Source organism: Hordeum vulgare, chromosome 3H, assembly GCF_904849725.1.
Source record: "Hordeum vulgare subsp. vulgare chromosome 3H, MorexV3_pseudomolecules_assembly, whole genome shotgun sequence".
In the NCBI taxonomy this organism is placed as follows: Eukaryota; Viridiplantae; Streptophyta; class Magnoliopsida; order Poales; family Poaceae; genus Hordeum; species Hordeum vulgare.
In genome coordinates, this window is record NC_058520.1 from 563,137,329 (window position 1) to 563,151,515 (window position 14,187).

A 14,187-nucleotide genomic window follows, 5' to 3' on the forward strand; every position below is an offset into this window, starting at 1 on the left:
TTTACACCCTGCAAATTAGTGTTACCGCAATGAGGAAAGAGAAGTAAAGCACCATCGGCGTTAAGAATCGGCACCTGGTCTTGGCCGGAATTAGTTCTCTGACAAGTTTCTAAGCCTAATTAGTTCTCTTACATTATGATTCTTGCATGTAAAACATCTAAATATAATTTTTAAGTGGTATGGTTACCTAAAATATATTTGTGGAGGGTAGGCCTAAGCCTGATGATGCCTATGTGCTCATCACTCATCATCCAAGACTGGCTTGCTGTCCAGGAAGGGCATGCGGAACAGGATAATAGGCGTGATGCAACAAAAAAGTGTCAGCGATTCAGTCATGGTCGCAGCACAGGGAGATGCATACGTAAATTAAGACTCCAAGACTGCAAACGAAGAGGGAACAACTCAACTCACGACCAGAAACACTTGCCATCAGGCTTGAGATCATCAGCCTCCCGCGGGTAATTACCAGCAGGCTTAAAATCATCAGCCACCCGCGGGTAATTACCAGCAGGCTTAAAATCATCAGCCACCCGCAGGAAAACGTTTAGTGAATCAGAGGTTGAATACATATAAAGGTGATTTCCTATTTCCTCACGCGAGCTCCCGTAGCTCAGTTGGTTAGAGCGTTGGTCTTATGAGCCGAAGGTCGCGGGTTCGAGCCCCGCCGGGAGCACCTTTTTTTTTCCCATCTACATAGAACTTTTTCCTTTTTCTTCGTTTCTATACAAGCGACACGATTCGTCCTTGCCTTTTACTCCCCATTTTTTATGTCCCCTGGGCAAAGATGCTCTCAAAAATCGATGACCGCCCTGCTCCACTCCATACCACTCCACTCCGCCATCATGTGCCGCTCTTTTCTTCTCCGTGGATGCGTACAACCGAACAGGAACGTTCGGCGGTGGCGGCAAAGGAGTGCTGACGCCCAAGGTCGGTCTCATCCCTAGTTTCACTCTACGCCGAGCTTGTCTCCGCCTATAGATATTATTTTCTCCGTTTTCAAATATAAATTTTTTTAAAAGGTTTTATTAATGTACTACTCCCTCCGTTCCTAAATATAAGTCTTTGTAGAGATTTCATTAGTGGACTACATACGGATGTATATAGACATACTTTAGAGTATAGATTCAATCATTTTGCTTCGTATGTAGATCCTTAGTGAAATCGCTTAAAAGACTTATATTTAGGAACGGAGGGAGTACATATGAATGTATACAGACATATTTTAGAATGTAGATTCATTCATTTTGCTTCGTATGTAGACACCTAGTAAAATCTTTTAAAAGATTTATATTTTTAAAAAAAGTATCATGCATGTCAACTAGACAACTTTAATGAGGTGTCATAGAATTAAATGAAGAAAGTAGAGTTAAGATATTATGATACCGTATCATATTAAATGATATGTTGTTTTGTGTCATGCATGGTAATAAATTAACTACTTATAATACTAGTAACATATGATATCACTAGCAAAATTAGCATGGGGCTCAATTAGCTTGAGTGATGTACTTTAAAGATTTTTTATACTCTAGAAGATGATATTACAAAGACTATTTGTCACTAGGCCTAGAGCTATATAGCCCCATTTTGCCTTAGGCTTGTTTTCGTCACTGGCCCTGTTTGGATACTCTAACTCGGTTAAAGGTTAGAGTTAGATTCTAACTCTAGACTAACTCTGAACTAACTCTAACCAAAGAGGTGTTTGGATGGAAGGGTTAGATTGTCAATAAATGCATTTTTCAATCATTTGACTCCTTTATCCAGTATTTTGTGTGGTGGAGATAGAGGAAAAAGTAACTTTTTATGGACCCCACATAACTCTAACCTAAATAAGCATATTTTGGATGAGTTAGTTCTTTTGAATGGATTAGATGCATCTAACCAACTCTAACCTTCCTGTTTGGATGTTTTAGAGTTGGTTTGGTCCAGTCTAACCAACTCTAACTCTAACTCATGGATCCAAACAAGTCCACTGTATGATATTATGCACTACGGATGTAGTATCATATACTATGAAACTTCCTGTTACAACCAACCTCACACAGCTGCCGTGATGCCTCCTATTCCCATCGTTGCAGCGAGAAACTCGTAAAACATTTTACTTAGGGTTTGTCCAGAGGCTCTGCGCTCCCAAAGCGAGTGGAGCTGTAGTTGCAGATAACGGAGCTGAGAAACTGAAGCTTGGCAGATTCTTGTATTTTTCCAGAGCTGGTGGACTTCCGAAGAGACACTTACTATAGTCCGCTGCATCCAATTTCCGTTGAACCACCTGCTTATTGATAGAAGCGAGAGCCACGTTTTCCGTACTCCAGTATTTCAGTATCCATACATTTATCGTCCTGTCCAGCCCAGTCCCGCAACAAATGAGAGAGAAACGTTTAACCGAGCAACCACCCCAACCCTCCCCGACCCCGTCCGCGTCCGGCCGTCCCTGTCACCACGACACGTACGCAGCCGAGGCGCCACCGAAGACGAGCAACCACCCTCGCTGTCACCAGGGACCCACCTGCGAGCCCCCCAGTTAAGCTCCGCCCTCGACTCGACCGCTCTCTTTCTCGCGATCTAAATATTTCCGCTCCGACGTCCGACCCCGAGGCCGAGCCACCCACCCGCCCCCCGCCCCCGCCCGCGACCATGGACATGCGGGCCCTCGGCTTGAAGGCCGCCGCCGGGCCCTCCTTCCTCGCGCCGAGGCCGCGGCGCTCCCCGCCGGCGACCTGGGCGCCCCGCCCCGCCGGGGAGATCGGCCTCGGGCCGAGGAGCGGGAGGCGGTGGCCCGGGCTGGCGGTGAGCGCGTCGGGGAAGAAGAGCAGGCACGGCCGCGACGGGGACGACCCCAAGAGCAGGCCCTCCTCTTCCGGTAAACCCCTCTACCACGAGATCCTGTGCTCTGTTCGTTTGATTCTAGTAGCGAAAAGGTGGGGGGATCTCCGCGCGGATTTTGTGCGGAGCCTGGAGGTGGACAAACCTTTCTGTCGATTCCATGCGGGTCGACGTGGTGCTGCTATGGCGGGGCTACTCTTTGCGCGATTCTGGTGCCCCCTTTCCGTGATCGTTACGGCCGGGCCATGAAACGGTTGCCGAGTTAGGAGCGTGTCGTCTTGGCGTCAGGGGTCGGTGTTAGTAACCCGTGAAACACTGAAATCGGTGGTAGAAATAGAATGGTGAAACTCTTACGGCGAGCTTCTTGCTGCGATGGTGGACAAGCTATTGTGTAGGTTGCATATAGGAAAATGGATCCTTGGGGTCTATTGCTCTGTTTGGGTATTGAATTGCTTCCGGTGCAGTCTGTGACTAAAACCTCATAGTAGCTTGTTTGCTGGAGTGGTTTGGATGCAGAAATAGTGGACTTATGGTTGTCAGATGATCTTATTTTCCCACCCAACCACGGTGCTTTTGTTTAGATGTGAATAGTTGAATCAGCATAGTAAGGTAGGCTTGATGTTTATTCAGTTGTGGGTATCAAGCACGTACAATATTACAGTGTTTATGTAAAGAGCTAGACTGGATTGATAATAAACTATCTAAAGGATGCATAGAATTGATGATTTGTCAATGCAGGAAAAGGTGATGCATCTACTCCCATTGGAGATGATGATGCCGATGCAGTAAGCCAAAGTCATGGCGAACTGAAATCCAGTGACACGATGTATGTACCTAGCAACCTGTCATATTGGCGAGATGTGAGAGCAAGCTTTGTGATTCCAAAGTCGGTAAGTCCAATCCTTTTGGACTAGTTTATTCCAACTGTCGCTCTCCATTATTTATTTATTTCAGAAAACATTTCTCCATTATCTTGTATGAACGCGGTATTTGAAAAGTAGTACATGATCTAGCTTTATAAATTCCACTCATGCTAGATATTATGTATGATCCTTTTACGTAATTATTTAGTAGTGGCTTAACTAGCATAGCCTTGACTGAATCGCTGGAAATATATTTGTTCTTCATTATATCAATTAGTTGGCATCATATAGAGAGAATGCACTTGTGTAGGTTCAGTTAGCCTGTGTGTTCACCCAACATCATACTCCGTACTTCAGAAGAGCCCCACGAGAGCTTGGAAACTTGAGAAGAGCTAAGTGTATTGGATTGTCCATATCACACATTTTGTTCGAAGTATTCTAGAGTCAACTTCTGATCCTAGTTGAATTTTTTCTTGGTTTTTCCTTTTTTTCTGGAGGACTTTGAGATTATGCTCTCAACTATGACCTACTCCAGTAAGTCCGTCCATGTTTCTCCGAATCTTCTGTAACTCCATTCCTGTTAAACTTCCTGGCAGTATAATAGAGGAGTCTAATTTCTTCACCTTTAAACACCAAAGGCTAGAGCATTTCTATGCAGTGCAACAAGATATTCGGTGTGCTATTTCTAATACAGAAGCATTGCCTTATTTACCTTTTTGCTTGTCCTGAAATTCTTCCGTTTTGTCCTAACTATACAAACAATACCAAAACTGTCCTGTCCCTGCCTGCTACTTAGTGCTGATTTAGCTGATTCAATCTCTTGTAAGCTTCCCTATAATATTTTTCCTAATTAATTCTTCATCATGTCTTAAAACCAGGAGCAAGCAGTCGATGTAAATACAATACCACAAACATCATTCGATGGACCAGTACACTGTCTTCCTCGGAAATGGGCACATTCCATATCTGCGCCAGAATCTGGATGTGTGCTGGTTGCCACGGAAGAGCTTGATGGGAACGGCACCTTCGAAAGAACCGTCATCCTCCTCCTCAAACTAGGTTCGAGAGACGCCTACGACGGCCCATTCGGCGTCATCCTGAACCGTCCGCTCTACACAAAGATGAAACACGTGAACCCATCCTTCCGCGACCAGGCGATGCCTTTTGGAGACTGCTCCCTCTTCTTCGGAGGCCCCGTCGACATGAGCATATTCCTGATGAGGACCAACGAAGGCAGGCCCATCAAGGGGTTCGAGGAGGTAGCCCCGGGCGTCTGCTTCGGCTTCAGGACGGACCTGCAGAAGGTCGGTCACCTGATGAAGAACGGCGCACTTAACCCCGAGGACCTGAAGTTCTACGTCGGGTACTCTGCCTGGGACCACGACCAGCTGTTGAGCGAGATCGACGCGGGGTACTGGGTCGTCACCTCCTGCAGCTCGGGCCTGATCACCGACGCGCTGATGACGGACCCTTCCTGCCTGTGGAGCGAGGTGCTGCAGATGATGGGAGGCCAGTACGCGGAGCTGAGTCAGAAACCCAAGGAAGATAGTGCGTAATGTTATTGTTTGCAGCAAATCCTGTTGTTGTTCGATTTGTACATAATTTGAGTAATCTCGTCTGGTCACTGTCCTGTTCGTCACGTGCGGAGACTGTTTCTGTTTTCGTGGCGCTATGATCAATAATACGTTTGCTGTTGGTGGGTGTACAACTTTTCTAGAATTTTTTGGGCGAGAAAGGAAGGGTATAAAGCATAGCAGTGGATATGTGCCTAGTCCTTCCTGTAATTCATCCGTCTCTCACGTGCTACATTCTGGTCCTATCTTATCTTATACTCCCTCCGTCCCAAAAATAACTGTCTTAAGGCTAGTATAACTTTATATTAAACTAGTACAAAGACAGTTATTTTGAGGGACAGAGATCAGGTGACGTGCACATCTGCATGTTACTTTGTGCCTTGCGGCCTAAATTCAAATTTAAACATTGTAAAAAAAAATAAAAAAATCATACATGTTCACAACACATATTAAGATAACTCCTACAAAATTCAGATCAAAATTCGAAACATACAGCGAGAAACAAAAAAGAGAAACTCAGATATGAATAGTCTACAGAGAACCATTCACGAACTATTCATAACAGATTTATCTTTTTTTGTTTCTCGATGTATGTTTCGAATTTTGATCTGAATTTTTTAGGGGTTATCTTAATATGTGCTGTGAACATGTATAATTTTTTTCATATTTTTTTACAATGTTTAAATTTAAATTTAAACCGCAAGTCACACGGTGACATGTCACCTGATCTCTGTCCACATATGCGTTGTCCATGTAGTGGCCGAACATCCATTGATATTTTTTTTGACAGAACCATCCATTTATTGACTGATCACCCACACGCGTCGGGCACAAAGTTGGGGGTGACGGCGATACTGATCAGAATCCACAAGGCACAAAGTTGGGGGAACAGGATCTTGAGCTTTTTCCCGTTCTTTTTTTTTTATATAGTACTTCCTTCGTTACTAAATACAAGATCTTTTATAAATTTCACTGTGAACTATATACGGATGTATGTAGTCATAATTTAGAGGGTAGGTTCATTCATTTTGCTTCATATCTAATCTATAATAAAATTTTTAAAAGGTCTTATATTTAGGAACGGAAGAAGTATTATTGAGGGAGAGCAAAGCTTTATTGCTTACATGTGCGTGGGCATATTACCAAAGGCACAGCCAGCCACAATGGGCGGAACATCGGACTCCCAGTACAAAGTTTCATAAATAGAACACCGATGACTAATCTTATCTAATTCATGGGCTGCAGTATTGGCCTCGTGACGAAACGCTCTGACCTTGCTGAATGAGAACCACATCTTCATTTGGAACTCCAGGTCCTCGATGACTGGAGCATATGGCGACGAGTCGGCCCAGGCAAAGTCCAGCGCAAGTCATCCCTAGCATACCTACTATTCCCTTCGTTTTTAAATATAATCTTTTAAAAATTCCACTATATACTAGTCCATCCGTTCCTAAATATAAGTCTTTTAAGATATTTCACTAGGAGTCTACATACGGAGCAAAATGAGTGAATCTAGAATCTAAAGTATGTTTATATACATCCGTATGTAGTCCACTAATGAAACCTCTTTAAAGACTTATATTTAGGAACGGAGAGAGTACATATGGATGTATGTAGTCATATTTTAGAATGTAGGTTCACTTATTTTATTTCATATGTAGTCTATAATAAATCTCTAAAAGTCTTATATTTCAAAATGGATGAAGTATTGATACTTTCGATGTCTGCATAGGAGCATCTTCAACAACCGCACGATGCGGCGTGTAAAAAAAAAATTACAATGCTAAAATAGCCCTTTACGCGTCGGACTACACGGTTGCTTCACGAGGCGCTGAAATTTTTTAGTGCACCAGAGCGCCGTTTCAGCAAGCGCGGCAAAAATAAAGCACGCCGTCCAACATTAACAACATTTTGCTTTCAATGTGAAATAAAGAAGATCAAACAAACATAAAGTAATTCATAAAAAAATAATTTAATTATTATTACAACTCAAACAAATAATTAAACTTCAATACCACAAATAGTTTATGACCAATACAACAAATGTTTAGCATAACAAACATACAACATCATGCGTTTTGTCGTTATTCCATGCCCACCACTCCACGACTGGATCCTTTTGAAGTTCGTCATGCGTTTCGGCACGTCGAATGGCATGATAGGAGGCAATCAAGCGGGCCACCCTCTCGACACTCCTCTGCACTCGCACGTGGCGTCCCAACAACTCATACTGAGAATAGTCCAAATCTTGTCCACGCTCGTTTTCGATGATCATGTTATGCATGATCACACAAGGGTTCATGGTGTATCAAAGGTTATTTTGATCCCAAAAGCTAGTCGGTCCTCTTACAATAGTAATTTGGGCTTGCAAAATCCTAAAAGGTCTCCCCACATCTTTCCTAGCCACCGCGTGAGCATTGTGGAAATCAAGATTTTTCTTACCATGCAGTTTTTTCAATAGCTTAACAAATGTTTGCCACCTTGGGTAGATGTCATCTGCAAGATAGTAGCCATAATTGTATGTATGGTCATTTGCTACAAACCGCACTCGTGGCAGTTCACCATTTGCAATACTATTCATGAGTGTTGACCGTTGAACAGCGATACCCCATCTACGGGAAGGTGCTTCGTTTTCGGGAGCATTTGCTTCTTGATGAACAGTAACTAAAAATATGAAAAAATAATGAATTTTTTGTGGATGTTTGTGTTATTGTCACAAACATGCTTAATAATTTTCATACGAAACCAAGCGGTAGTGTTTCGCCGCCGAAAAAACAAATTTGATGTTGACATTATAGAGTTACATTTGATGTTCAATTTATTTACTCATTCACACGGGCGAAATGTTTAACCCTTTTGCCTTAAACTTTGCATTTGGATGCAACTAAGAATACATAAAAAATTATTAGTTTTTTTTACACTTTAAAAATTAATTTTGCGTGCAGAAACACGTGTCTCCGGGAGCCGAATTGGATTTCGGCCTTGTTACACTCCACTCCTCATGTCGCGTAAAAAAAATGCTTACTCGCTTTGTTGAAGAAACTATCGTCAACCATGGGATAGCCTCTACGCGCTCGGCGAGAAGGTGCTTATTGACGGCACGAACAATCTACAGTGTGCCATGAGGTGTTGTTTCGTCGCGGCGATGCTCTAAAGAAATTGTCAAATGCGCTCACGGTAGAGCGGAAACGGGCAGCGGTTCGACTGTTCAACTGGTCTGGGATGCACAAGGCAAGGTGGTGACATGAGTGGCGACAGTTCAACTGTTCAATCAGTACTTACCGCGACCCGTCTCGGCAGAAGTTAATGCGTCAGTTGTTATCGCCGAACCTAGACTAGAGTCCTGTCCACCCAGGCCAGCTGACGTAATTAGGAGGGGTACTCGTACGACGATCGATTCCAGCCGTCAGATCTGTTTTTTTTTTGCCGGACGGCCTCACACGCAGAGCAACTTCAACGGGCCGATCCAAACGAACAACGATTTCGTCCGTTTTTATCCGTTTAGATCGATCACACGGACACAAACGTCCGGTTTTGTAAATGGGTCGGCTCGTGCGCCCAATGTTGGTCGGACCCTTTTTTTGCCGTTGAGAAAAAAAAGACATAATACATAATTAAACATTAAAAGACGGCCACGAAGGCCGGCGATAGTCCACGCGTCGCGTCCGCATTACATTAAAAAAACCTAAAACTGTGTCCATGCAGCCCTAGGCGGCGACGGCGGCGTCGGGGCTGGTGAGGTCGACCAGCGTTGGCCCACGGCCGGCCCACGGAACGCCGAGTTCCAGAGCGCAGCTGCCTGCGCCTCCGTCGTCTGCCCCGCCGGCGTGGGCTGTGGTGGTGGCGGTGGCAGCGCAGCAGCACGAGCACGCACCTCCTCCTCCGCCTTCTCCGCCTCCCGTCGCTCCTCCTCCTCCTCCTTCTCCAGCTCCATGAGCCGCAGGCCTTCGGCGCGCTCCGTCTGCAGGTGCACCGACTCCAGTGCTCGAGGTAGGCCTGCTCCTGTAGCAGGGGCGCACCCAGCCAGAAGGGCGGCGCGCTGACGAACTCCTGGACGACGCCGGTCCACTGGTAGACCTCCCGCCGCAGCGCGGGCTCGGGCTCGAGCTCCGGCAGAGGTGGCACGACGCAGTACCGGCGGCTGACGGTGCAATGGCCTCCGCGAGCTGCTTTTGGTACGCCGCCTCCTCTTCGGCCATGCGCCGCGCTTCTTCCTCGTTGTCGCTGAGGACACCAGCGAGCGCCGCCTCGTAGGCGGCTCAGCCTCCTGGTCCTCGTCGCTGACGACAGGCGGGAGCGGCGGAGGGCCTCGTGGCCGCACTTGGCGCACGCCACGGCGGCGCTGCTCTTCGTGCTCCACCGCGGACCACACCTCCGAGTTAAGGGAGTCGGCCGCATATGTGGGATCTCGTCGCTGCTCCACCGTCAGCAGACGTCATCACTTGGTCACCTCCTCTGCATGCACCCGCGTCGACCGCGGCACGGCCGACACCGGAATCCTCTCCGGATCCAGATGCCAGCCGTGTGGCAGTGTGAGGTCCGGGTAAGGGAGTGTCACGCGGTGCTCCTAGTGCCACCGCGCTTGGTGCACCGGGACGCTCACACGCTGGCAAGGCCGGTGGGAAGACGACGACGGGGAGGTGGCGCGGGGGAAGAGCGGGGCCTTGCCCTAGTTTGGAAAGCCGCCGGTCATGGTGGGCTAGGGTTTCGGCCGCTTGGTCGCCGAGGAGGTGGCGAGATGGGGACGGGGGCGGGTTCTGGAAGCAGATGGCGGAACCCACGGCACGATCGGATTAAAAAAGGCCGACCACGGTCGCCGATGCGTGGGCCCGAGGATGGCGGTCGTCATAAATTATGTTGACCGCGGTGGTTGGGGGCTGACACCGAGGGGGCGCTTCGCGTCCGCGCCGACGCATTTCATCCCCAATTCTGGGCCGGAAATGGGTCGGCGCGGACGCGTTTTGGCAATGGGTCCACGCGTTGGGCCATCATTTTTGTCCGCGCCGACCCAAACGGACGACGACGGACGAAATGGATCGCCCCATTAGAGTTGCTCTGAATGTGTGTGTTTTCGTGGTCGAGAACTTGGGGCCGAACGACCTCACGAGTAGACATGACAAACTTAGGAAGGTTTGCGGAAGTTCGAACCGCTACATTGTTCGTTTCTGATCGTTCTAACTTTTGCACCTCCTCACACGCTTCCATCTAACGTCAGTTGTCCGTATTCATGTCGTTATAGAGCGTACATTTCATATTGAATGCGACTTAAGACGGACGCGACCTTTCACTGCCTCCACCATTGAAGCAGCCAGTTGCATGTTCGGTTGAACACGTCTCCTTGCTGCATTCAAACGCCTTCATTAAGCTCTCGTGGAAGCCGAGAAACCCACTGAGTCCCACATGTTTGTTCATGAGCGGGCCGACAGTAAACGGAACGCCGAACGAGTTCCTCCCGTCCGCCCTCGATTTAAACGAGGTCAGACGTCAGGTAAGAATCGCAGCCATCTGTCGCTCCCTCATTTCCTCTTCCACCATTTTCTTTACTCTTCACATGGCTACTGAAAAGCAATTCTCCGGCATACAAGCCTGCTGGGTGGCCCATTGAGCCCGCCGGATATGAGCACGCGCGAGGCAGCCCAATGCTCCGCCTTCCTCGCCTAGCCCGACGGAGCCAATTGCCGCCCTAAGTCGGCGCATAGTTTAGCAACTCACCGCTCTAAGCTAGCTCGATGAGGAGTGGTGAGTTGCTCCACGCTGACACGACGGGGAGCATGGCGGCGAATGCGCCTCTCGTGCCTGCAACCGCGCGAGTGTGCCTATAGTGTGTGCGGACGCGCCATAATGGCAGACACAAAAGTCGGGTGTGCGGAGAACGATGAGTCGGTGGTCAGCGCCTCCGTGTCCGCCGTCATCATCAAGGAGAAGTAGAACACTGGAGGCCATCGCCTCTTGGGTTCCATGAAGGCCACCACTGAGGCGATGCCGGCGTACACAATTGGTGTCTTGCCTGGTTCTTCTCTTGCGAGGACCTTCGTCGACGGCGCATGGGTTGCACGGAAGCAGAAGTGCCCGCTTTCCCTCCCGCAGACTCCCGATAGTGCGGTGAGCGGGCTGCCAGACATGGGAAAGACACACGGATCCATCGCGGCCGACCATAGACTAGTGTAGCATATCTGGGTCGTTGGAGTGGAGCTCTGTGAGACCGCACGTGCACCTAGTTTTACCTTCTTAGTTAAAATATTTTCAAAATGTAATGAAATCCGCCGTGTTTGTATGAAATCCATCATGTTTGCATGAAATCCTTCCGTGTTTGCACGAATTTCATCCGGTTGGTTTGAGTTGTTGTCGAAATTATGCAGGTATGGACGGATGCATGAGGAAATTTGCGGGTTATCGTTGGATATGCCCTTGGAGCATCTCCAACAGAGGTGATAAATAAGCTGCATGCCCAAAAAACCGACCATACAGCATGGTGCGGGCGAAAGCAGCGCTCCAGTGGCCACACAATAACGACACACGCAGTAAGAACGCGCCAGCACGGGACAAAACGATCCGCGTGCGCGAACCACCAACCCCCAGATCTGAAACCTCCGAGCGTCGGCGCCTTTGCCCGCTCCTCCAATCGGCGTGTTTCCCCCGCCTCTCCAAACGAGCAGCCGCCCCCTGCTGCTCCCGATGGCCGCCGCCGTTATACCTTCTCTCCTCGCCGCCGCCCCTTGAGCGCTCCGTTCCTCTATCGAACAGCGCCCGACGGCCGTTTGCAGCTCGGCGTCCACAAGTTGTTCGACAAAATACTTTCAAGGTACATATTGTTTACTTTATATATTTGTAGATGCATTTGTTGCATGTTTTTCGTAGTTTAAATTAGTTTTAATTCAAGTTTGTAGATGGGTTCGACATATGATTCTTCCGATGAAGAATTTGACCTTCAAGAGGAGGAAATCTTAATGATCCTAGCTATGCACATCAATAAAAAGCCAAAGCACGGTGGTTCGGTTTTCGATCGTTAAAAAATATGGAGGGAAAGGATTGATGCCCATAAGAGATTAACGAGGAACTACTTTGTCGAGAATCCCACATACCCCGCTTCCTACTTTCGGGGCCATTTTAGGATCAGCGTCGAGTTGTTCAAACATATTGCAGAGAAACTAGCGAGGCATGATCGATTTTTCTAGAAAGGAGGAATGGCACCGGAGAACTAGAGCATGGCAGCTTCCAAAAGGTGATTGTCGGTTTGCGTATGTTGGCATACGGTATTCGGGCGGATCTAGTTGATGACCACCTGGACATGGATGAGAGTCAATCCATCATGTGTGTCAAGCACTTCATACTTGGAATTATGCAAGTGTTTGTCCCGGAATATATGAGAGCTCCCAATGATGAAGACACCGCAAGGCTTCTAGAGTTTAACAAAGCTTACGAGTTACCAGGTATGTTTGGCTCAAAAGATTGCATGCATTGAAGCTGGAAGAACTGTTTTGCTGCATGGCATGGACAATTCCACGGTCAGAAGAAGGGTTTCACCATAATCCTTGAAGCAGTGGCCGATCATGAGACTTGTATTTAGCATGCTTTTTTCGGAATGCATGGATCTTGAATGACATCAATATTGTTCAACGGTCACCACTCATGACTAAGATTGCAAATAGCGAAACTTCACCGGTGGAGTTTGTAGCAAATGGCCATACGTACAAGTATCGCTGCTATCTTGCGGATGGTATCTACTCAAGGTGGAAAACATTTGTGAAGTCGTTAAAGACACGGCAAGGTAAGAAAAATCCTGATTTTCACAATGCACAAGCGGCGGCTAGAAAAGATGTGAAGAGGGCTTTTGAGATTTTGCAAGCCCAGTTTGCTATTACGAGAGGACCGGCTTGATCTTGGGATCAAAATATCCTTTCGTACATCATGAACGCTTGTATGATCATGCATAACATGATCATCAAGAATGATTATGGACAAGATTTAGACTATTCTTAGTATGAGTTGATGGAAAGACCCATGCGAGTGCGAAGGAACCCTGCGAGGGTGGTCCGCTTTGTTGCCTCCTATCATGTCATACGACGTGCCGACACGCATGATGAGTTTTTGAAGAATCTAGTCGAGGAATGATGGTCATGGAATAGGCAACGTATGAATTGATGTTACTTGTTCGAGTTAAAAATAAACTATTTGTTGTATTATTATTCATGAACTATTTGTTGTATTTTCCATGAATTATTTGTTGTACTATTCATGAACTATTTGTTTGAGTTTAAATAATTATTTATTATTGATGTTTTTGTATATATTTGATCTTTTTTGTTTTATGTTTGAGTAGGAAATTTGTTTGTACTCGACGCGCGCTGTGTATATTTAGCATCATTGCCGAAGCGTGACCTGCTGCACGCTAAAGTTTCCAGCGCGTGCTAAAACCAACTCACGTCCGCGCGCCCAAAACGCTATTTTGGCGCCCAATTTTTTTACCGTGCCGAGCTACCACGTGTTTGTTGTAGATGCTCTTAATGCTTAGATTTTTTGATGATGTGCATACTGTAAAAGAAGATATTCCCGTCAACTATGAAGGCATGTGTGACGACTTTGTCAATCTTAAAATGATGGGTCGATTTGATCTTTCAAAAATGCTTATAGAAATAGAATATGTGTACACATACATTCATAAGAATGATCATATACCCATATATAAAAATGACTTTGATTGTACCGTGTTAAAAAAACATGTATTTGGAACCGGCAGCCATGTCCAAAACCAAACTTTCGCCCAGTTTTCTCCAGTAAATCAAGCTGTCTTTTTGTCTTCTTTACACTCATCTTTATGCAGTGCATTCCTCCGTTCAGGTGTTATTTTAATGCTTTTCTTTTGCGAGAATGGTCTAACCTACTCATTTTCAATCGTGACACTTGAAACGATCGATATGGATCTAAAA

General features: G+C 46.7%; 1 protein-coding gene and 1 non-coding gene across 2 annotated transcripts; both read left to right on the plus strand.

The window, feature by feature from the left end:
* Nucleotides 1–599: 599 nt before the first annotated feature.
* Nucleotides 600–673, plus strand: TRNAI-UAU. The gene has a single exon. It is a non-coding gene; the product is annotated as a tRNA-Ile (tRNA).
* Nucleotides 674–2,502: 1,829 nt separating this feature from the next.
* Nucleotides 2,503–5,391, plus strand: LOC123445105. Its single transcript, XM_045122037.1, has 3 exons — nt 2,503–2,860; nt 3,562–3,713; nt 4,565–5,391. Exons 1-3 carry the CDS (start codon nt 2,635–2,637, stop codon nt 5,240–5,242), a joined length of 1,056 nt encoding a protein of 351 aa, XP_044977972.1. The 5' UTR covers nt 2,503–2,634; the 3' UTR covers nt 5,243–5,391.
* Nucleotides 5,392–14,187: the final 8,796 nt, after the last annotated feature.

Bases quoted from the DNA above. Each gene is read 5' to 3' on its own strand.
- LOC123445105 (XM_045122037.1), top strand. From the start codon at position 2,635: ATGGACATGCGGGCCCTCGGCTTGAAGGCCGCCGCCGGGCCCTCCTTC. The intron at 2,861-3,561 runs GTAAACCCCTCT...TTGTCAATGCAG, and splicing joins GAGCAGGCCCTCCTCTTCCG to GAAAAGGTGATGCATCTACT. The intron at 3,714-4,564 runs GTAAGTCCAATC...TCTTAAAACCAG, and splicing joins GCTTTGTGATTCCAAAGTCG to GAGCAAGCAGTCGATGTAAA.